Source organism: Caloenas nicobarica, chromosome 8, assembly GCF_036013445.1.
Source record: "Caloenas nicobarica isolate bCalNic1 chromosome 8, bCalNic1.hap1, whole genome shotgun sequence".
Lineage (NCBI taxonomy): Eukaryota > Metazoa > Chordata > Aves > Columbiformes > Columbidae > Caloenas > Caloenas nicobarica.
In genome coordinates, this window is record NC_088252.1 from 2144230 (window position 1) to 2166501 (window position 22272).

A 22272-nucleotide genomic window follows, 5' to 3' on the forward strand; every position below is an offset into this window, starting at 1 on the left:
CAAGCTTGTTAGAGGGTTGAGGACAAACAGCTTGAGGTACGAAAGCAGCTTGGGGATGTACGTGCCTGCGTAAGCTACCAGCCTTCACAGAGCCGGTGTTAGTCCTCCCACGTTTAAATAGCGCTGGTGGGAACTGGAAAAGAGCTGAGAGGGAGTGAGATAAGGGGCTGTGGGTTCTTCATTGGTTGTGGCTTCGTTTGCCTCCTGATTTCCCAGGATTTGCCGGAGCGCAGTACGGCAGGTGCCGAGGCGCGTGGCTCGTCCTTCCTGGGCGGCACAGAGGGTGCTGGATGCAGCCTGCGGCTCCTCCGTGGGCATGTCAAACACCCGCGCTGCCCGAAGGGAAGCTGAAAGGCGCTGTGGACGTCCTAATTTTTATTGAAAATGGGCTGGACCTACTCCAGAGGGAGCCATTAGTTTAGTATGACTTCCAAGATGCCCTTCATCTTACAAATGTTATCGAGTTCCCTTGGTAGAAACTTGTGCTGAAGTCCCTCTGCCTGGAGCGGCAGTTTTGGCGGCGTGAATCTGGAGCGGAACGAGACGCAGCCCTTGGTACGGGGGTCAAGTGGGATTTGTGCTGCTGTGGGAAGAGACAGCAAGATTACCAGGGTGTCGTGGAAGCTGCTGCGTGTCGTGCTGCTGTACATCTGCCTGTTGTTACTTATCTGATCTCTGCTGAGTGACGGCTGTCATCTTCCAGCTGCCAGTGCCTGCTGGAGCTGGCTTTGTCTGTGATACGAGTCCCTAAGCACTTTTGTGAATACAGCCTCTTGTAGTATTTAGGAATTAGTCAGGACTGCTGCGGCAAATGTATTCAGCGTTGTCTTAGCATCATCATTTGCTTGTTATTAATCCTAAATTAAAACAACTGGTATTGATATATTAATAGTACTGGTCAGCAGGGTACAGGTTTACAGAATCCCTTTGGTGGCACTTTGTTACAGATGGTGTTTACGCATGGGGAAACAGCGTCGTGCTTCCACTACATACAGCAATGTGGTGTTGCCATCCCTCTGCACCCGTCTTTGATCTGGGCAATTGAACTTGGTACCTCCAGTGACTGGAGAACCTCCCTGGGAGCACTTGCCATCTGCCGCCGTGTTTGCGCGACGGTTGCGTCACCGCTGCGGGGAACAGCTGCTGCCCGGGCCGGCGGGGGTTCGGTGTCAATGGGCAGATTTCTGTGCGTGCCAGCCTTTAGGAGCCTTCTCTTCAGTGAACCTAAGAGTATCTGGGAGATGTTTCCAGTGTGGTACAAAGCAATGAAACGTGTATTTTTTAAATACGAAAGCTGTTTAAGGGATGTGTTGGTTTGCAAGTTGTCGTGTACGTTTTCAAGTTCTCTGGCAAAAAAGTACAATTTCTGACTGCTTTTTAAGTAAATAGATCCCTTCCTCTGTTAGGGGTTGGATCAGAGACAACAGCGATGGGGTGTGAGCGCGAGCAGGAGATGTGCTGGTCGCTGCACATCGGCCTCAAAGGTTTTGTTGGGCCATTGCCCATCAGGGCTGTGTTCCGTCCTGCTGCCCTGCCAAACTATAGAGAGCCACTAGAAGAAATGGCAGGGGTGTTTGAAAACTTGCTCTTGGTGGTACTTTGACTTATTCTGAGCTGACATGGATTTGAGTCTTTGAAAGAGTGGGCTGCATCCTTCTTCAGCAGGAGAACCGGTAGTATTGAGCGGGACAGCGTGGCCCTGTGGAAGCTTTTGGAGGTTCCCTTTGCAGGCTGCATTGCTTTTGCTCATCGGGCACAGCTCTGCCGCTGAGCGCGATGCCACGGGAGCTGCTGCAGGTGGTTGGAGGGATCTGCACCCCGCGGTGCCGCTGAACCGGGCCGATTCACCTCGTCCTGCCCTGGGAGCGGGCGGTTGGTGGGATGAGATGCTTTGTCCCCCCCGCCAGCTCCGTGAGCTTGCCCTGGCGGCTGTAAAAACAGCGTCTCGGCTGCTCAGTGGCCGTCACCACCGCACGTGCACCTTGTCCCCTGGGCTGCTGGCTGGCAGGGTGCCCCTTGGCTGGCAGCGCCTGGGACGCAAACACAGAGCTGGCTTTTTCGTTTTCCCTCCCCAAAGCTGCCAAACCGGGCGGAAACTTTTTTCTTGTGGATGTGAGGTGAGCACACGGTGCTTGAAGTTTCCCTGCTGACCAGAAATCCCTGTGCCTTGGCCGGGCGCCGGACCGTCCCGGGTGCACGGGGGGACCTGCTGCCCCTCTGCATTTCTGTGGCTCGTTGCACACATAGCCCCACTGGGCCATGTTTGTCCAGGGCCGTTCAGGTCCCCACCTCCAGCTCAAACAAAGGCTGGGCCTGCTCCAGGCGGCTCCGAGGAAGGTGGTTGCAAATGAGGAAGGTGCTTGCAAACCCGTTCTCCCCTCCTCCTCTTCCTCCTCCTCCTCACGCAGAGCTCCATCCCTCTTATGCAGGAGCCTGGTGTTTCCCAAGACGGCAAACAGTCCTCAGCCCTGGGTTTGAGCAACTGGGCAGCGCTTCTCGCTCCATCCCCACCCGAGGAGAAGCAGGCGAAGAGCAGGAGGACTTCTTTGGCCCGGGCTGTGCCAGCGCTCAGCCCTGGCACCGTGGGAGGAACAAGCCGGGCAGGGCCTCTGGCAGCAGGTATGGTAGAAAAGCTGCTGGTTTGGGGTCTCAGTGGGAGCCGCGGGAGCGGGACAGGACGCGGCACCAGCCTGAGCCTTCGCGCAGCATCCCGGCGGGTCCCCGGCCACCCCGCTGCTTCCAGCCGCGCCGTCCCCGCCGGCTCCAGGGCAGGGCGCTGAGCTGCCTGTGCCCTGAGATGTCACAGGGGTCAGCTGAAGGGGTTTTTTAGGGCTACAAGGATGCTGAGGGTTCTGGAGCATCTTTCTGATGAGGAGATACTGAGAGAGCTGGGGCTGTTGAGCTGGAGAAGAGGAGCTGAGAGGGATCTGATCAATGGGATCAATATCTCCGGGTGGGTGTCAGAGGATGGACCAGACACTGCTCAGTGGTGCCCAACGCCAGGGTGAGGGGCAACGGGCACAGACTGAAACCCAGGAGGCTCCATCGGAACATGGGGAGAAACTTCTTGGCTGGGAGGTGCCAGAGCCTGGACCAGGCTGCCCAGAGCGGGTGTGGAGTCTCCTTCTCTGAGACATTCAAACCCGCCTGGACCGACCTGTGTGATCTGCTCTGGTGACCCCGCGTGAGCAGGGGGGTTGCGCTGGGGGGTCTCCAGAGGTCTCTTCAACCCAACCAGCCTGGGGTTCTGTGTTTTATCCTGTCTGCGGGAAGCGATGACCAGACACCGTACCTGAAGGAGCTCCGTGCCCTGTGCTCCAGGGAGGCAGGTCTGGAGCTGCCCATGTGCTCGAGCTGTCAGAAGGATTTCTGGGCGCGATGGAGGCTTTTTATGGGGTAGATCAGCCCAGAGCTTTACAGGACACATGTGTGTTTCCTCAGGGAGATTTTGCACTTGTTGCGCATCAGCCCAGCCCTCCCGATTTGTCTGACCAGGGCATTGGAATGTCACAAGACCCAAACCAAGTGAAATTTGGTGGTGTCTAGCAACTGCTTTCACTTGGTAGGAGTCTCAAAGGGCGTAAACGAAGATAGAATTTGGCCCAAGGTGTGGAAGTTTCAAGGGGCTTGACTGAAGGTGCCCGGGGGGACTGAGATGCTGGAAGGGAATTGGGTGGAGGTTGAAACCTGCACCTCTGCCCAGCTCAGAGTTCTCTGCCCCTCTTCCTGAGCGTGTTCCTGGTTTTCCAGGCCCCCAGCGTGACTGAATTCACATTCACTGTGACCGCAGGCACGTCTTCATCTCGTGCAGGTCGCTCGCTGCTCGCCCTGGCGGGTTGGCGCAGCGTGGTCGCGGTGCCGCCTTCCCAGGAGGGACCTGGGCTTTTCGAGGAGCCTGGCTGGGGACACTTTGGGTGCTGCAACATTTAGCCGCTTGGGCTCTTCGTGGCACCTTTACAACTCTTCACCGTTGGAGCACACTTTATCTCCACACTAACTAGTCCTTACTGTAAGAGTAGGAGGTCCGGTCCCATGACTTCCTTGCTTTGAAGAATTGGTTTCTAATGCTTTTAGGTGAAGTCACCAAATGTCTTCTTCCTGCTCTGCTGATGCCAGAGTAAACTTTTGTATCAGAAGAGCTCTGCTCGTGCAGGTTGTCAATGGCTTCTGCAAAGGGCTCTTTTGCCCACCTTGCTTTTGGCCAGGCCATGGTGACTTGAGGAACTGAGACCGTCTGGAGTTTCTTCTTTTACACGACCTGTCTTGAAAGTAAAAACGAAGAGCCACATTGCTTTGGAGGAGCGACCTGACGTCATTAGTAATGTCAACTCCATTTCGTTGCTGTTCAGCAACAAGCTCAGAGCCCCAGTGTAAAAGGCTGTGGCTGTGGGCACATTGTGTGATGTGGTAATGAATCGGGCCAGTCCCCCATAGAGATCTGGAGAGATGGGAATGCGTTTATCCCAGTCTGTTACGGATGGAGCTGGTTCCCCTGGCTGACGTGTTGTCCTCGCTGTTGACGGTGCTGCTGGTGGCTTTTATCCAGCTCTTTGGAATGCAACCACCAAGTCAGCTAAAGCACAAACATCTGACTCAAGGAGGACAAAATTGAACCAGCAGCTCTTGCCCCTGATCAGTAACAGTCTTCATGATAACAAAATGTGTTAATGAAGGACACATGGAGGTTCCTGGGCTCCTTTTTTGGGTAGATGGTGCACTGGAAGGGAAGAACTTTTTCCTTTCATTGCATGTGCAGTGTCCTCCCGGCCTGGCAGCTCGTGCTGCTGCGACACCCTACTGGTCCCCCCACCTCTACAGAAGTCATCTTCCTGGGTTATTATTCAACTCCTGTGCTTCTGAGCCAGTGTCAGCCGTTGCATGAGGTTCCCGTCTCATACCTCAGCTTCTTGAGGTGTTTCCAGTTCCAAAAAAGAGAGCTGGGGGAGCTCGGCTTGCCACATCTTTTGGATGTGTTGTGCTTGGGCATGGACTGGACCCTTTTTCTGGGGTGGAGTGGGTGTCCCTGGCTTCTCCATCACCAGGTCGTGCGTGCTGGTGGATGTGCCTTTGAGCTGGGTCACTCTGCGGGGAGCGTGGTGGAAAGTCCTTCCCCACAGTGACGGAGCTGACCTGCCCCGTCCCCACCATGTCTTTGGGAGAGGGGCACTTGGAGGGGGTCTAGGTGGTGGTGTGAAGGGGGGACACTGCCCGAGAGCACTCACCACTCGTGTCTCCTTGTTTTCTACCTGGAAGCGTTCCTGACGGCAGGCGGAGTGGGTTCCCAGCTCTCGCCATCCGTGGCCAGGGCAGCCACATCACCGGCGCCGGGGCTCTGGCATGGCCGGGAGAGGTGGGGGCGGGCTGTGGGGTGTCCACAGTTGCTTGGGTTTGCTTCTCAGCAGCAGGAGGAAGGGGTGTGAAGGTTTGCCATGCAGCGGAGCCGGACCGCGGCCGATCCCCGCTGCAGCCTGGTGGGACAGGCCGGCACAGCTGCTCGCTACGGCAGCCTGAGCGAGGAGGCCGTTGACATCCCCCAGGTGGGTGGCTGCAGTCTGTCCCCCTCCCAGCCGAGCTGCCTGGGGAATCACTGCTCTCATTACCCCCTATGTCCTGCTTCCAGCCCAGCGACTCAGCCCTGGACCAGAAGAGCACAGCCAACGTCTTCAGTGACGGCTGTACGCAGATAGGTGAGGGAGAAAGGCTGGTCTTCGAGGTCGGCTCCTTTCTAACTTGGCGAGAAGGCTGGGGTTGGATGGGGAAAGCCCCTGGGCTCCACAGCTGGAGCTGGTGGCAGCTGGTGCCGCTTACTGTAGCTGGTCTGTACAGCACGTCCAGAGGGCATCGGACCTCCTGCAAGCCCTGGCAGCACCGCCCTGCTTGGGTGCTCGAGCCTTTGCCTCCTGCAAGACGGCACTGGTCCTCAACTCACGTTAAAAGGGTCTCCTAGCTTCCTTCCTCCCGCACTAGAAACCCCCAGGTGAGGTGGCTGGCAGCCCCTTCCAGACCAGGCGTGTCCTCCCCTTGACACCTGGTTCTACTCGCAAGAGAACGCCCAGCCCCACGAGACCACCGAGTCCCACAGGAGAGGGACAGGCAGGCTGGGGACAGCTCTGGGGTCTGCTGCTATTCGTGCCCATGGGGTGGGTACGAGCTCCCTTTCCTCACTGCAGACTTTGTCCTGGTGTGGGAAACTGTTCCTTGGGAGCCGAGTGGGCAGCAGGACAGCCACGAGAACAGGGGCTTGCAGGAGGGATCTGCCACCATCCACAAGACCTGGCGGAAGAAGTTTCTGGACAATCTTCATGCTGCGGGGATCCACATGGAGAAGGTAGCCAGGGACCTGACCTCAGATTTCTACCTCCCTCTGATAACCAGAGGCGTGCTCCGTGGCCTGGGACGAGGGATGCCGCACTGTGGTTGCCCTTGCATGGGAGGGGAGCCCAGGTCTGCGGGCAGCTGAGCTGGAGTGTGGGGTGGGAGATGTTTGTGGGGATGCACACACCAGTGTGGAGTCACCCTCCTGCAGGGGACCTGTACCGCTGCCAGCAGCCTCATCTCCACTGGGGTCTCCTCCCAACAGCACACAGCCCGCATGGAGAAGAAGGTGGTGCATTACCTGCTGCTGAGCGCGCCCTGGAGCGTGCTCTGCTACTACGCCGAGGAGCTGCGGCTCCGTGTGCCGCTGCAGGTGAGGAGCGGCGGTGCCTGAGCTTGCTGGGAGCAGGGGACGGTGCTCCCGGCACTCCCAGTACCCCACTCTGGGTGACAGGCTGGGCAGCTGCTTGCTGTGAGTCTCTGACGGAGTTTGCAGCTTCCTCGCTTTCTGGTGAACCCAGCAGTTCCCAGTCACCAGTCTTGTCCCATGCACAGTTGTGGGATCCCACCTCGTTTCCCTTCTGAACTTCTCCTCCAGTGCCCCATCCCCTCTTTCCCTGGCCCTTGAAGAGCGAGCTCCTGTATTTGGCACAGCCCAGGCACTGTTCTCCCCGGCTTGCTGCCTTCTTGCTCCCGCTCCCTCCCCCTGAGACATTCCCACCATCCATCCAGGCGCTGCCCAGACAGACCTCCAACTGGTCGGCCAGCGTGCTGCAGCAGCTGGGCATCCCCAACCTGATGGCCCAGGAGGTTCCCAACCTGCCACTGGACTACTACACCTGCCCCTTCAAGGCCAACAAGCTGTGCTGGTGAGCACCCCAGGAGGGACCGTGTTGGGAGGTCATTCGCAGCTGGTGGGCGCCGTGGGGAGGGGATGCTGTCGCCCCTCTGCTGAGCACTGGGCTCTGCTGAGCTGCTCCTCTGTGCCCTTCCAGGTTCCTGGGGAGCAATCAGCAGGACACCTTCTTCTCCACCACCCAGCGGCACCAAATTGTGAGCACCGAGGCTGCCACGGCCTCTCCTCCCTGGTCACAGCCTGAGGGCGAAGTGCTGTGAGCAGATGTGTTTTCACGGTCTCAGAGGTCCCAGATTGGATTGCTATGTGCTAATAACTCTAGAGGCAATTAAGAGGCTTGAGCAGAAACCCTTCTCCTGCCATTCAGCATCTGGGAGCTGAAAAGCCGCCTGGTGGTGGGGCCCCATCTCCCCATCACAGGGGACACTGCATCCCCCTCACCTCTCCTGGCGTTGCCCCGCAGCTCCACGAGATCCTGGCCACAACACAGTACGGCCACTCCAGGGAGCGGGAGGTGGGGGTGGACCGGCTGCTGAGCGAGAACGTCTTCACCGCTGCCTTCCCGCTGCACGAGGTGAGCCACCCCGCGAGCCACCCCGCACCGGCCCCGCGCCCCAGCCAGCCCTGTGCCCACCGCTGCCTCTCCCCGCAGGGCCCCTGCAACCTGCAGCCGGAGCAGCCGGCTGCCGGCAGCCTCAGCCAGCGCCAAGTCCTCTTCCAGTACTGGGCCAGCTGGGGGAAGTGGAGCAAGTACCAGCCACTGCATCACGTCCGCAAGTACTTTGGGGAGAAGGTTGCTTTCTACTTTGCCTGGCTGGGTGAGTCCTGCCTGCAGCCCTTGGCTCACCTGGGGATTGGCTCCCATGACCTTGTGGTGCGGGGTAAGGGGCTGCTGGCTGCACGTGGCAATTGCTGGCTGCCCCGGGATGCAGGTGTAGCTCTGCCCCGGGATGCGCACGCAGCTCTGCCCCGGGATGCACACGCAGCTCTGCCCTGGGCTGCAAATGCAGCTCTGCCCCGGGATGCGCATGCAGCTCTGCCCCGGGATGCACATGCAGCTCTGCCCTGGGCTGCAAATGCAGCTCTGCCCCAGGATGCACATGCAGCTCTGCCCTGGGTTGCAAATGCAGCTCTGCCCCGGGATGCACACGCAGCTCTGCCCTGGGTTGTAAATGCAGCTCTGCCCCGGGATGCACACGCAGCTCTGCCCTGGGTTGCAAATGCAGCTCTGCCCTGGGATGCACACGCAGCTCTGCCCTGGGTTGCAAATGCAGCTCTGCCCTGGGATGCACACGCAGCTCTTCCCCGGGATGCACATGCAGCCCTGCCATGGGATGCACATGCAGCTCTTCCCTGGGATGCACATGCAGCCCTGCCATGGGATGCACACGCAGCTCTGCCCCGGGATGCACACGCAGCTCTGCTCCGGGATGCACACGCAGCTCTGCCCTGGGAGGCATATGCAGCTCTTCCCCGGGATGCACATGCAGCTCTGCTCCGGGATGCACGTGCAGCTCTGCCCTGGGCTGCAAATGCAGCTCTGCCCTGGGATGCACGTGCAGCTCTGCCCTGGGCTGCAAATGCAGCTCTGCCCCGGCATGCACACGCAGCTCTGCCCTGGGTTGCAAATGCAGCTCTGCCCTGGGATGCACACGCAGCTCTGCCCTGGGTTGCAAATGCAGCACTGCCCCGGGATGCACACGCAGCTCTGCCCTGGGTTGCAAATGCAGCTCTGCCCTGGGATGCACACACAGCTCTTCCTCAGGATGCACACACAGCTCTGCCCCGGGATGCACACACAGCTCTTCCCTGTGATGCACACGCAGCTCTGCCCTGGGATGCACACACAGCTCTGCCCCGGGTTGCACACACAGCCCTGCCCCGGGATGCACACGCAGCTCTGCCCCGGGATGCACACGCAGCTATTCCCCGGGATGCACACACAGCTCTTCCCTGTGATGCACACGCAGCTCTGCCCCGGGTTGCACACGCAGCTCTGCCCCGGGATGCACACGCAGGTCTTCCAAAGCCTGCGTGGTTTTAGGCTAGTGCTATGCTGGGTTTGGGCAGGTCCTTGGTGGCTGGAGCTGCTCTTGGCTTGGTGGCCATGGCAGAGGCCTGCAGGACTCATAGTCCCCATCCCGCTGTCTCCAGGCTTCTATACAGGATGGCTCTTGCCCGCCGCAGTGGTGGGGATGGTGGTGTTCATCACAGGCATTTTCCTGATGTTCAATGACGTGCCTTCGTAAGTGCCCTGACCTCCCCCCTCACCCCTTCCCCAGCCCTGTGCTCCCTTCAGTCTCGGGGTGGTGGGAGGGGAGGGGGCTGCCCGCACCCCGATGTGCTGCTGCTGCTGCTGCTGCTGCTGCTGCTGCTGCTGCTGCTGCTGCTGCTGCTGCTGGGGCTCGACTGCAGCGCTTGGTGCAAAACCGCCAGCGAAGGGTCCAACAGGGAACAACGGGAAAGGTGGAGCCCTGACGGGCTGCTGGCTGCTCCTCCCTTGCCTGTAGGCAGGAGATCTGTGAGAGCGCGGAGCAATACTGGATGTGTCCCCTCTGCAAGAATTGTTCCTACTGGCAGCTCTCCAGAATCTGCGGCACGTTCATGGTGAGGTCCTGGAGATGAGCTCAAGACCAGAGCGAGGTCTCCGTTCCCAACGTCAGCCCATGCCATCCCGGTCTGCCCCCGACCCTCAGCCCCTGCCGCCCCGGTGCTTCCTCGCTCACCCGTCTTCCCCCGTCCCTCCCTGGCCAAGGCTCCCAGGTGGCCCCTTCCCCCTTCCCGCCTGCCTGCCCCACAGCTTGGGGACACCGAGGACCCAGCGCTGGCCATGGCAGCTGCCCTGCCTGCTCTCCTGCCTGTCCCTCAGTCCCACTCTGCCCACAGGCAGGACGGCTCTTCGACCACGGTGGGACCATCTTCTTCAGCATCTTCATGTCCCTGTGGGCAGTGCTGTTCCTGGAGTTCTGGAAGCGGACCAATGCGTCCCTGGCTTACCAATGGGACTGCTCTGAGTTCGAGGATATCGAGGTGAGGTCTGGCCCTCTGCTGTGCCTCCCAAAACCACGCGGACCACAGCCACCAGGCACTCCTGACACCTTTCTCCCTCTTTCCCAGGAGCGGCCGCGACCCCAGTTCGCAGCCATGGCTCCCATGACAATAATAAACCCAATAACGGGGGCAGAGGAGCCGTATTTCCCCAAGCGCAGCCGCCTCCACCGGATTTTGGCTGGTTCGATGGTCATTATCATGATGGTAGGACTGTGGGGCTGGAGCAGCATCTGCCCACTGTCCATCCTGGGGCAGCGGGACATAGTGGGATGGGCTCCATGCGGGGTAAGAGAGCGCAGGTTAAGCTGGGGATGAGCACGGGTCTCCCTGGCCCGTGGTGGAACCTGTGGCTCTCCGCCGGCTCAGCCCACACCCCGCTGCTCATAGCCGACGTGCCCTTTGCAGATTGCCGTGGTGGTGATGTTCCTGGTCTCTGTTATCCTCTACCGGGCAGTGCTCACCATCCTCCTCTCCAGCTCGGGGTACTTCTGGTTTGTGGCTTCGGTAAGAGGTGGCCAGAGCCACTCCCGGACCTGTTTCACTTGCTGGGCTTGCTCGCAACCCCCTGTGCTCTGCGTGTTGCTTTTCCCTGTAGGCATCCCGCATCGCTAGCATCACCGGCTCAGTGGTGAACCTCATCTTCATCCTCGTACTCTCCAAGATCTATATTTCCCTGGCTCATTTCCTCACCAAGTGGGGTAAGCTGGTGAGGGTCCTGCAAGCCGGACGGTGGTGGGAGCGAGCAGCCAGTAAGGGCAGAGCCCCAAGTGCAGGGAAATCTGGCTGACACTCCGGAGGATGACGGCTTTATGGAGTATAGGAGAGCTGCGAAAATAAGACCTTCAGGGAAAAAGTGTTTCGTCAGCAGAAAAAAGAAAAAGAGCGTAGAGTTTATCTTCTAGGTGGTTTTGATGAAAATATCAACGCTAACTTTGGAGGTCTGGGGTAGAAAAGCACATGGGATATTTTTGTTGCATTTAATGAGACACAAAGGCTGTTCGTACGGAGCGGAATGGAGGAAGATTATTTTTTTGGTGCAAAGCAAAGAGCCATCTACAGGCTCTGGCCAAGTGGCAGGTGCATTGATTGGTACTGCCCCGGTCTGGGGACGCTGGACTGTCACGCCACGTGGAACAGCACCCCGGGCAGCGTAGGGCCACATCCCCGCACTTCCCCGCAGAGATGCACCGCACCCAGACCAAGTACGAGGACGCCTTCACCTTCAAAGTGTTCGTCTTCCAGTTTGTCACCTTCTACTCCTCTCCCGTTTACGTCGCCTTCTTCAAGGGCAAGTAAGGCGTTTGTGGGGAGCAGGGCTCTTCCCCATCTCCTGCAGCCCTTGGGGCCTCTGGGCTTTGCAGGGCTGAAGGGCCGGGGAGTGCTGCTGCTGTTGCGGGCAAGGAGCACCGTGGTGCTGGGGGACGGTCCCACCAGAGAGCGGAGCCTTCCCAGGGCCACAGGGCAGTGCCCACCGGCCCTTTTGTCCCCTGTGGTGATGGAGACGAGGGCTCTGGGTGGACCAGAAGAAGCCCGTCCTCCCCCGGGGCCGCTCCAGACACATCCCTGGGTCCCCGCTCATGGCTCTGCCGTGGCTCCCACAGGTTCACTGGCTACCCTGGGAACTACGTGAGCTTTCTGGGGGTCCAAAATGAGGAGGTGAGTGCCGGTTGGGAAGGACCCCGTGCCTGCTGCCCCAGCCAGGGCTGGTGCACGCTGTAGGGACGCCTGCCCGTGCTGGGGGTCCTCGAATCCCCATATGCCCGACCCAGCGGGATGGGGGACCCTCTGTCCCTGCAGTGCATCCCAGGCGGGTGCTTCATTGAGCTGGCACAGGAGCTGCTGGTCATCATGGTGGGGAAGCAGATCATCAACAACGCGCAGGAGGTGGCCATCCCGTGAGTATGCCGGGGCTGTGGGGTGCTTCAGGGCACGTGCGTGCTGTGGGGCTCCGCGGTGAGTGATGCTGGCTGGCTGCAGTGGGGGACAGCGGCCACTCTCGTCTCCCCAGGAAGCTCAAGTGCTGGTGGCACAAGCACAAGCTCCTCTCCACCCAGAAGGCGAGGAAGGAGGCAGAGCAGGCACCCTGGGTGATGGACCACCAGCTGCTGGTGTTCGAGGGGCTGTTTGATGAGTACCTGGAGATGGGTAGGGACTGGCCTCGGGGTTGGGGAGGTCGGAAGCGCTGGAAGAGGGAAAGCCACTGGGGAGAGGCAGGAGCTCCCCAGAGGAAAGGATCAGCCGCGGGAGCTTTCACCCCGAGCACGCGGGGGTGCTGGAGGGAGAAGGGCTGCCCCAATTCCCCCAGGGCAGGGCTGGGAGACGCCGCAGCTGCTGCTGCTGTCTCTCAGCCTGTCCCTCCCTGCCCTTCCTCCTCTTCCTCTCAGTCCTGCAGTTTGGCTTCATCACCATCTTTGTGGCGGCCTGTCCCCTGGCACCCCTCTTTGCCCTCCTCAACAACTGGGTGGAAATCCGCCTGGATGCCCAGAAGTTCATCTGTGACTACCGGCGGCCAGTGGCCGAGCGAGCACAGGGCATCGGCATCTGGTTCTCCATCCTGGAGGCCATCGCTCACCTGGCTGTCACCAGCAACGTACGCCGGGCAGGCGGGCGCGTGGCGAGGGGTGTAGGGGAGTTTTTACCAGTGTGAGACGCTGAGTGACGAGGGGAGCTGCAGTGCCTGGGGTGCGTCCACCTCTGCAGAAGGTGCAGCTCCAGCCACGGGCAGTGGGAAGCCGTCACCCTCCAGGGCATGTGGCCCTGCCCGGCTTTATCTGCGGGGTGAGACCAGGACACAGAGCCATGAGCAGCCAGCTGCTGTCTAAGGCCGAGCGGCATTCATGTCTGGTTTGTCAGGCTGAGGTCAAGGAGAAGTGGAAAGCAGAGGGCACAGAGGAGGTCCTGCTGGCGGGTCTGGGGTGTTCCCCCGGCTGCAGGACCTGCTGCAGCACATCTCCCTGCTCCCAGGCCTTCCTCATCGCCTTCACCTCCGATTTCCTGCCCCGCATGTACTATGAGTACGTCCACGACAGCAGCCTGCGCGGCTATGTGAACTTCACCTTGGCATATGCGCCGTGGGACTTTGTCCTGCAGAACAACACCACGTGCAGGTAGGAGCCCTCGTCCCGCCTCGTCTGGCTCTGCTCCTCATTTGCTTGGGCTTGGATTTGCTTTTCTCTGCTGCCACCACAGCAAACACTTTGTTCAGCACAGCAGCCTTTAGCCGGGCCCGCTGCCCTGAGCTCCTCGGAGCTCTGGCTCATCCCAGGGCTGAGCTTGTGCCAAATGTGCCCACGCGTGGGGTGATGCGGGAGGTTGTTTGCCCGTCCTGACCTGGAGCTGGAGCAAAGCTCTCGAGTTGTGGTGAGAGGTGGTTCTGCAAAGGAGAAAGTCCCCCCGGCGTTGGGCTACCTGCAGCCACCAGGGTCCTGGCTGAGGTTGGCCAAGGGCTGCCTCTGCTCCAGCACGTGGGGCTGGCGGATCAAAGCTCCTGCGGCAACGCGCCATGGTGATGCCCGCTGTGAAGGGGACAGAGGCAGCAACAGCTGCACTTTGCTCCCACAGATACAGAGCATTTAGGGACCGAGACGGCAACTTGACCTTGACTTACTGGCAGCTGCTGGCCGTACGCTTGGGCTTCATCATCGTGTTCGAGGTACCAGCTGCCCTGGGCTCAGTGCTGGGGCAGGGGGCGAGGACCTGCCACCTCGGCCAACCTGCGCGTCCCCGCTCACTTCCAGCACGTGGTTTTCTTTATTGGACGTGTGATCGCATGGCTGGTACCTGACATTCCCGAGTCTATAGAGGTCAAGGTGAAGCGTGAACGGTACCTGGCCAAGGAGGCCCTGGCTGAGAACAAGGTGGGCTGCAGCAGCTCCTCCACCTCCTTCTTTAAAGCCTTTTTTGCTTTAAACTTGCGCAGAGGCACAAGAAGGCCACCCTGTAAGGAGTTGTGGCAGCTCCTGCTAGTGCCAACACCGGCTTCCTTTTTCTGTGGTTCAGGTTCTTTTGGAGAGACAGGAGACAAGAAGCAAGGCCAGCGTCATGGATCAAGCTGCAGGCAGGGACTGGGAAACAGAGCAGCTGGCCAGCAGCTGAGCCGCGCAGCGCGCCCGAGGCCCATGGACGGTGCTGGGACCGAACGGCTGCCCCCGGCGCCCCCGTGGGCCAGCCCTGCCTGGCTGGCACCCACGGTTTGGGGACGTGGGGAGGGGTGCCGCTGGCTCTGGGTGTTTGTCCAAGCTTGTTGGCCTTACCACAAGGTAACTCCAGCACCAAGTTAATGACCAGCACGGAATGTGAGAGGCCATGCTGAGCTCGCAGAGGGCAGCGCCTGTAGCAGCTGCACAGCGCAGCCGCAGCTCCGCTTCCAGGGCAGGGCTGCAGCCTCCTGTTCTTGCCTCTCCTGCCTCCTCCTGTGCTGGCTGCAGCCACAGCTGGAGGGACGAGGGACGGTGGGACTGGGAGAGCTGCTGCTGGAGGGGAAGAGCTCCAGAGGCACCGGTGAGCTGGAGAAGCTGCGATCCCAACACAGCAGCCCCCAAACTGAGCTTCGCCTCTCAGGGAGCAGCAGACCGGAGGCTCTGGTTATGGTGGAGGTGAGCAGGAGGGACCACGGCTGGTGCCACCCTCTCCTCCCCTGCACTGGCAGCATCCCTGCACATCCCCTCTGGGACGATGCCCGGTGCTGCCTCTCTGGGCCCAGCCACTCACCTCAGCACAGGCACAGCCGCAGAAGCTCACACATGCAAGCTGGAGCTCCTCAAACCGGACTAAACCCAGCCAAGCAAGGGCTGCCTTGGATCTTGACCCACCAGTAGAAATAATATCCGTGACACTCCAAGCTGTTTCAGGTTTTATTTTAGAATTTATAAAATTCCAGTGTCATCCATACTCATGAGCCTTTTTACATGTTTGCATATAGTCTCCAAATTCCAAAATTAAGGCCAAGGGATCATTGCTATGGAAACGTACAATATGGAAGACGTCAAAGAGAGGGAATGGACACATGCCACAGTCTGCTGCGGAAGGAGGGTGGTGGGGGACAGTACTAGGTACAATCACTTCATGACGTTCTTTAGAGTGGAGGGTCGGGCTGTGGGGCACGAGCCCAGCTGGTGGTGCCCCAACTGTAACTCAGGCCGAGCTGTGCGACTGGTGAGGGCACAGGGGGCATAACAAGGGGAGGGCAAGAGGCTTGGTGACGTAGGACAGACCTAAGCTACAGGGGTAATAAACCATTTTCTGACAGATGCAGATGGGAGGGTGTCTGACCACCCTGTCCTTCGGGGGCAGCCAGGCGACCTGCAATGGGCCGCCCTCAGCTCCATCATTCTCAAACTTAAAGAGAGCTCTGGGAGGTTTTGGTTCGACTTCTGCATAGCAGCCTCTTCCAAGAAGAGCTGGCACGGGAAGGAGAAGCGTCAGCACGTCAGGCCTGCTGGAGAGGGGGAAAGGCAAGAATGCTGGGCTCTGCCTGCCAGAGTCCTGGGCCTTTGCTCCGTAAGCAGCACTAGAGAGGGTAGGGACTCCTGCTTGTCCAAGAGCTGAAGCAGCTGTGATAGAGGAATGGCTCAGACTACAATCTCTTTAGGACCGAGGCCGGGGAAGGAGGGACCAGAGAAGCCCCACGTTCCCTGCCTCCCTCCGCAAAGACGTGGTTTTCCTCTTACTGCCTGGAGGAGCTTGGACACAGCCCCATTCCAGCAAGCCATGGCAGGGCCGGGCGCAGCAGCCCAGAGCACAGAGCACGGATCACCCTCTGCTGCCCGTACGATGGAAGCCTCGAGGCCTGGCCGCAGCGCCACCAGCCCCGGCTGCCAGCAGAGCAGAAGCCTGGCTCACCACTGCCGCAGCAAGGCTGCACCTACAGCCCTGGGGCCAAGCCCTGTTCTAGCTCAGCAAGCAGTCCTGCAGTTCTCTCTGCTTCACAGCCTGACCGTCACCATGCTCAGCTTCCCTCTGAGGAGCTCCTACAGCCGCTTGGAGACAAAAGGCTCCTCTTGCTTCTCTTCCATGCTTCTGCTCTGGGAGCCGGGGCAAGAGCTGGAACAGCCGCTTACCCACCTATGCTGAGAGGCCATCATCGTACTGACTTTTGAGGTAGAAAGAAGGCAATAGTAATAGGTGTCCCTACCACTCAAGCCTAGATGCTGCAGTGCTAGCAGAGGACTACAGCTTCTCAAGGCTGCACTTCCCACCAGCTTCTCCTGGGCTGTGCCACCGCAGCAACCGTGGCCAACCCAGATCTGTCCCATCCAGCAATACCGTCACGTGCTGGCTCGCCTGCCTGCTCGCGCTGTTGGGAAGGGTGAACGAGGAAACGCGAGGAACTAGGAGCGGGGTCTGTCACCGCGCGCTGGAAGACTCGTCTAGCGCGCGGGTTGGGGCTGTGCTCGGGGTGCACAGGGGTGCGCTAGCTGCACTCGGAGGGCTTTACCTGACCAGGGCAGCCGCACGTTGTTCTGGTCCCTTCGATCTCTGCTGCCTCTACAGCCTATTGAAGATTTTGTTCCTTTAAAAAGCAAGTTTCTGACCTTTTAGATTATTTTAAGCTCTCCCCACAGTCAGCTCTCAGCATTAAATGAATTTTCGGCAGTTAAAAGGAAAAAAAAAAAAGTTGATTGCACTCTACAAAGGTAAGGTAAGGCCTGGGATAAACACAAAGGAAAGAGGGCAAACGTTTTGGCTTTAGAAAGTCAAGGAAATTTATTTCCTGAGGTCATGAGACAGGAAGTAGATTCCTAGCCACAGTAAAGGAGGTCTCCTAATGAAGGCGAGAATGCCTAGTAAGACATGCTCAAGAGAGCGGATTGCTCTGCTAGCGCTTGGGAAGCTGCAAATCTTAGCCACTTTGAGTCAATTATGAAGTTTCTAACAAAAACACACACTTTTAGTGTTTGAATTGGAGTGGAAGTCTTGTTCCAAAGAAGGAAAGAATATCCATCAAGAGATGAGGGTTGGTCCTAGCCACGGTGATAGCTGAGGGGAGCAGGATGGGCTCTAGCACTCCAGACACCATTAGGAGACCTCTTGGGGCAATTGACTTGTGCTCCAGCCGCTGGGTCAGATTTCAGACAGGAAGTATTTGTGGCAGGTTAGTGTCAGGTCAGCGGGCTGGAGGAGATGTTTCTGCTTCCAGGTCATTATCGTTTGGGTCCCCAGGGAAGAGTCTTGGGGGCCACTTGAGCCCCAAAGCTGGGGAAGTCTTCAGAACTGCTCATATCAGGGGCCTAGAGCAAACAAAAAGGGAACAAGTTAAGCTCCTGCCCTGCTGTGAACCTGCACAGTGTCCCCTGAGCTAAGCAGCATTTCTGATGTCCCACGAGCAGAGACAATGGGTGAGGAATGAAAACAATCATGATGTCCTTAGGACAGCCCAGGGTGGATGGCTGAGCCATCTAGAGATGACATTTAGGAGGGTGCAGACAGGAGCAGGTGGCAGCAGATCAAGGGCTCCGAGGGCCCAATCTCAGTCAGTCGGTCAGTGGAGCGGGGTCAGGCCAGTCCCTCGGCAGCACCGGGGCAGCTGAGGACAGAGCTGCCACACGTCCCAGCCCAGCGCTCCAGCCACAGCAACTGCAAACACCCAGCTGGTTCGAGTCACAAACTCCAGTGCCCCATCCCACCCCTAAAACCAACATGACCTGGCAGGACACTTTCTACTAAGGGTCCCCCATTCCCCACCAGCTCCACAGCGTGGTAGTCAGTGCAGGTAAGACGTGTGGAAGAAAGAGACAGCAGTGCTTTGGAAGCTGGAGAGGCAGAGCCTGGGCCTGCTCTCGTCCTGCACGGGCCACAGGAGAGCAGGACAGCCCTTCACTGCTGCCTCTGCTCCCAAGGGAGGAGTGTGCTCGGTTTCCCCAGCTGAGACAGGAGGGCCAGACCTCAGAGCAGGTCCTTGGCAAAGGGTGCCACACTCCCCGTGCCCCCAGGCCCGCAACAGAAGCTGCACTCACCTTTTCATTGTTGACAGTGGCCCAGGGGGCATCTCTCACCACAAAGCCCTTGGATGGGGCCTTGGACTCTTCATGTGAAGAGGGCTTCATATACACCTGCATTGCCTCGTTGTCCACCACATCTGCGAGCTGCAGCAACACAGCCAAGTTAGGGGGGGATCTGGATAGTTCCTTGAGCTAGCATAACATACCTCCTCCCCATATCTAACCATGCTGCAACCCACCCAAAGGTCACCAGCGTGTTCCACAATGACCAAACAGTATTTCTGCACTAGCCTGAGGGCCACCAACTCCTAAGCAATGCAAGCTGCAGCAAAGCCAGCATGTGCACATCCTGGAGGTGTCCCACATTCTCACTCACTGTCCCCTCCTGGACAGTGGGGCCAGTCCTTGCAGTGAGGACTGACTGCCACCTACACAGGGCTCAAGTTCTCCAATGCAGTGGTAGAAAATACCACATGGAGACACTTCACACATCCAGCTCTGTGGCAGAGTAAATCCTTGCTGAGACCCTGCACAGATTTGCCGAACACTTACATATTCCTCCTCCAAGTTCAGGATGTGATCAATAGCTTCTTCCACATTCTCAGGGAGTCCTGTCACAGTCACACAGTTGGGGTCAGGAGCTCCACTCTGGGGAAAGCGAATATCCACCTACAAACACAAGGAACAGGACAGGACTTACACCTGCACATCTGAAAAGCCACAGACTCCCCATGACCCTCACCATTAGCTTCACGGAAGAGAAAAGCCCTGATCTGTTCACTGCTGCGAGTCTGCTTAGGACCTTCCTAGTTCGGATGCTGGAGGTTGCACTGGAATATACCTGGCTCTGCAGTTCCCTGTGAAGGAAGGCAGAGCAGGTCTGCAGTAGGGACCCATCTTCCAGAGGGCTGCATGCCCAGTGTCCTTACGCTGCTGCAGGCATTTTCACCATGAAGCCATCAGCATGAAGCGCAATAAGCTTCCTGTCCCCTCCACAGACAGTCATCCTACCTGACAATCACTTTATGGAGCTGGCTTGGTGCATCCCATACGCAGCCACTGAGCTCTCTTGCAGCTTGCCTTCCAGATGGGTGCAGGGAAGCCATACAAGACAGGACCAAAATCAAAGGCTGCTCTTTTGGGAACCAAACAGCTTGTTTCAGCAACTGCACCCAGCCAAGATGCAAGTTTCCAAAGCCTCAACTGCTCTGGATTCACATTCATGACTGCCCTGTAGCAAAGCATGCTGCTACTGCCACACGCTGTCAGGGGCAGAGGTCCCTGCTCTTCCTGGAGTCAGCTCACTTTGCCAAATCTGGAGCCCTGAGAGTGGGCCAAGATTCTCAAAGCCAAGAGAATCAACAGTGGCCTAGAGAGAAAGAAATCCAGAGGATCTCCCGAAGTTAAGCTTCAGCTGAGGGCATCCAGGCACAGTCCTCTCCCAGAGTCCCCCAGCAACAGGCCTGACTGTCCACCTGCAGTAATGGAGCAGCTGACATAACCAGCTCCTCCCTTTGAAGACCACCTGGGACCCTGTCTGCAAGAAACCCACTGAAAGGGCTGCACAGAGAGGCAGAGCACAATGCTGTCTGCAGAGCAAACCCAGCGCACTGAGGAAGCATTTCCGCGTTCCTCATCCGCCTGTGTTCCAGCAATACAGCAAGGGCTCAGGCTCCCCCCTGCCTGGCTCCCGGAAGGGTGGCACACAGCTGAGTTCCTTGCGAATGCTTCAGCTGGTGACTGGGTGTGGTGCCCAGGCACACCAGGGTGCTCTGGCCTACGGGTTCTGCTCACTTGTGGTGACAGAGCTGGAGGTGAGCAGGACAGCACCACATTTTCTTTTGTGCCTGTTCCAGCTGAAGGTGCTCAAAAGGCACAAGACGCAAGGACCACAAGGTGTGAGCCTCACACTCCTGAACTCAGCCCTCAGCACCAAGCTGCTACCAAGCTCTTAGCACAGGAGCAAGTGGCAGCACTGGCCCAGCCCAGCCTGTGCTGCATCACCCCACTACTCACCTTGAACTCATCCATGATTTTGCGGATGGCTTTACCACGTGCACCAATGATGCGTGCGTGAACACGATGGTCCAGAGTCACATCCTCAGAGACCATCTGCTCCAGCTCACCAACGATCTTCATGATGGCATCCCGGGCAGCCTCGGCATTCTTCTCATAGCCAGTGATGGTGATCTGGTCTTGGGCCTGGGGTGCAGGGAAATGTGTGAGAGACCAGGCTCATAAAGCAGCTGAAGGTATAAAGCCTTCTCCCTGTTAATCCCCTTTACCCTCCACCTTATCCAAAGGTAGCACAGCGAGGTCAGAGCCACAGAGAAGATGATGCTCTGCTTCCTGTTCTCAGAGACAACCAGCAGCCCTCTAACTCCTCACCTGGCTTTCATCATCCTTGTCAGGGAACTGGATGTTGACCTCATGCTCTGTGCGAATTTGGGTGATCACTGCTCCCTTCCGCCCAATGATTTTAGGGTGATACTTGGGATCCGCAGTGACTGTCAGCTTGAAGCTTCTCAAGGCCTGGAACAGGAGAAGCAGAGTGAGGTATGACAGGGCACACACCACAGCTGGTCCAGTGATGTCCATCTAAGTCTCAGTGTCTCTTTCTGGCTTCTGAGATGCGTGGAACAGATTCTGCAGGGTCATGCCTGAGTGTATGTGGCTACAGAAGAGTGTCTGCTGGGGCCTTGTGCTTTCAGCAAGTTCAGCAGGAAACTACAAGTAGCTAACAACCATGCAACTAATTCCTCACCTATTTATTCAGAGCAGTGATAAGGATTCAATGAGAACAGGTACAGAGACCCCTAGCACAGGAAGGTTCCCACCCTGCAGTGTCTTAGAGGTACGTGAAAGTGTCATAGAGTCCTGGGCAGACCAAAACTCTCTTATCAGCTCATGTTAAACAGGTTCCATTTGGGTAACCCGTGTATGAGCACTCCACACCTGCAGAGCAGCTAAGGGTGCTCTCAAAAGGAGAGCAGTTCCAGGAGTCTGTGCAGCTTCTGAAAGAAACACCCAGAGGCCAAAGCCTTGTTTGGCTGCAAGGAAGGAGGACAGGCACAGGCCTTACCCGATCCTCTTGTTCAGCTTGCAGTTCCTTCACTCTTTCCAGCAGCCCGGCCTTGGCACGGTCCAGGTTGGTAGCCAGCCCAGTGATGGTGATGATATCCGACTGCAGCTCAGGAGCAGGGACCTGGATGTTCACCTGAGTAACAAGTAGTGATGACTGTTTTGTATCATTGCATCTCGCTGCTCTCCCTTGCCAACAAGACTAGCTCCCACCCAGACAGCCTGAACCACAGTGGAAGGGACCTCTGGAGGTCTCTGGTCCAACCTCCCTGCTCAAGTAGGGCCATCTACAGTCAGTTGCCCAGGACTGCGTCTAGATGGCTTTTGCGCAGAAGCCTGTTTCTTCAGCTGTTATCTAGATCAGATTGCTTTGCTGCAGGGCTTCAGCCCCCCGCAGTCCCTGTGCCAGGTTTCTGGGGAGTTCTCCTGGACAGACAGGCGCAGCAGAGCTATTTCGCCCAGCATAGGAGGAAAACAACTCTCACATTGGGAAGGAATCCCTGTAGGCACCAAACAAGTCGTGCAACCTTCACAGCATCAACACCGATCATACAGCTTCAGCACAAAGCCCCACAGCCAGGGACTAAATCACACAGGTCTCATTTTCTTATTACAGAACCTGTATTCCATGGTCAAGCCACAATGGTCCTGCATGTGTTACAACTGACTGACATCACCACAAACACAATTACCTACAGATTCTCCAGGACAGAGGAGATGGGAGGAAGGGCAACACTATGACGTGGAGTAACTACATCAGTGGACAAAGGAAGGGCTGTGGATGCTGTCTATACGGACTTCTGTAAAGCCTTTGACACGGTCCCTCACAACATCCTTCTCTCTAAATTGGAAAGGTGTGGATTTGGTGGGTGGACTGTTTGGTGGATGAGGAACTGGCTGGATGGTAAAACCCAGAGAATAGTGGTAAATGGCTCAATGTCTGGATGGGCACCGGTGACAAGTGGTGTCCCTCAGGGGTCTGTACTGGGAATCCTCATCAATGACATCGACAGTGGGATCAAGTGCACC

At 57.9% G+C, this 22272-nt stretch overlaps 2 protein-coding genes across 3 annotated transcripts in view; one reads left to right on the plus strand and one right to left on the minus strand.

Annotated features, from left to right (window-relative positions):
- The first annotated feature begins 5429 nt into the window (after positions 1-5429).
- On the plus strand, positions 5430-14317 carry ANO7 (anoctamin 7). The gene is made up of 23 exons (XM_065640186.1): positions 5430-5537; positions 5621-5687; positions 6171-6328; positions 6581-6688; positions 7048-7184; positions 7311-7368; positions 7635-7745; positions 7824-7989; positions 9326-9416; positions 9682-9778; positions 10058-10201; positions 10289-10426; positions 10628-10726; positions 10818-10920; positions 11403-11514; positions 11824-11878; positions 12020-12117; positions 12231-12367; positions 12607-12812; positions 13187-13329; positions 13784-13874; positions 13960-14079; positions 14222-14317. Exons 1-23 carry the CDS (start codon positions 5430-5432, stop codon positions 14315-14317), a joined length of 2643 nt encoding a protein of 880 aa, XP_065496258.1.
- A 745-nt stretch (positions 14318-15062) lies between these two features.
- The window catches only part of HDLBP (high density lipoprotein binding protein), a 43358-nt gene continuing 36148 nt past the window's right edge, over positions 15063-22272 (minus strand). For both annotated transcript variants that reach the window (XM_065640579.1, XM_065640580.1), the window contains exons 23-28: positions 21245-21379; positions 20551-20694; positions 20179-20364; positions 18715-18831; positions 18178-18306; positions 15063-17451 (exon numbers count right to left, since the gene is read on the minus strand). In XM_065640579.1, coding sequence (XP_065496651.1) covers positions 17365-17451; positions 18178-18306; positions 18715-18831; positions 20179-20364; positions 20551-20694; positions 21245-21379 — 798 coding nt within the window. In that variant the 3' untranslated portion in view covers positions 15063-17364. The remainder of the gene's footprint in view (positions 17452-18177; positions 18307-18714; positions 18832-20178; positions 20365-20550; positions 20695-21244; positions 21380-22272) is intronic.

Excerpts from the sequence above, each read along its gene's own strand:
- ANO7 (XM_065640186.1), top strand. The coding sequence starts at position 5,430 with ATGCAGCGGAGCCGGACCGCGGCCGATCCCCGCTGCAGCCTGGTGGGA. Across the intron at positions 6,329-6,580 it reads CGGGGATCCACATGGAGAAG|CACACAGCCCGCATGGAGAA; the intron begins GTAGCCAGGGAC and ends TCCTCCCAACAG. Across the intron at positions 7,990-9,325 it reads TTTCTACTTTGCCTGGCTGG|GCTTCTATACAGGATGGCTC; the intron begins GTGAGTCCTGCC and ends CGCTGTCTCCAG.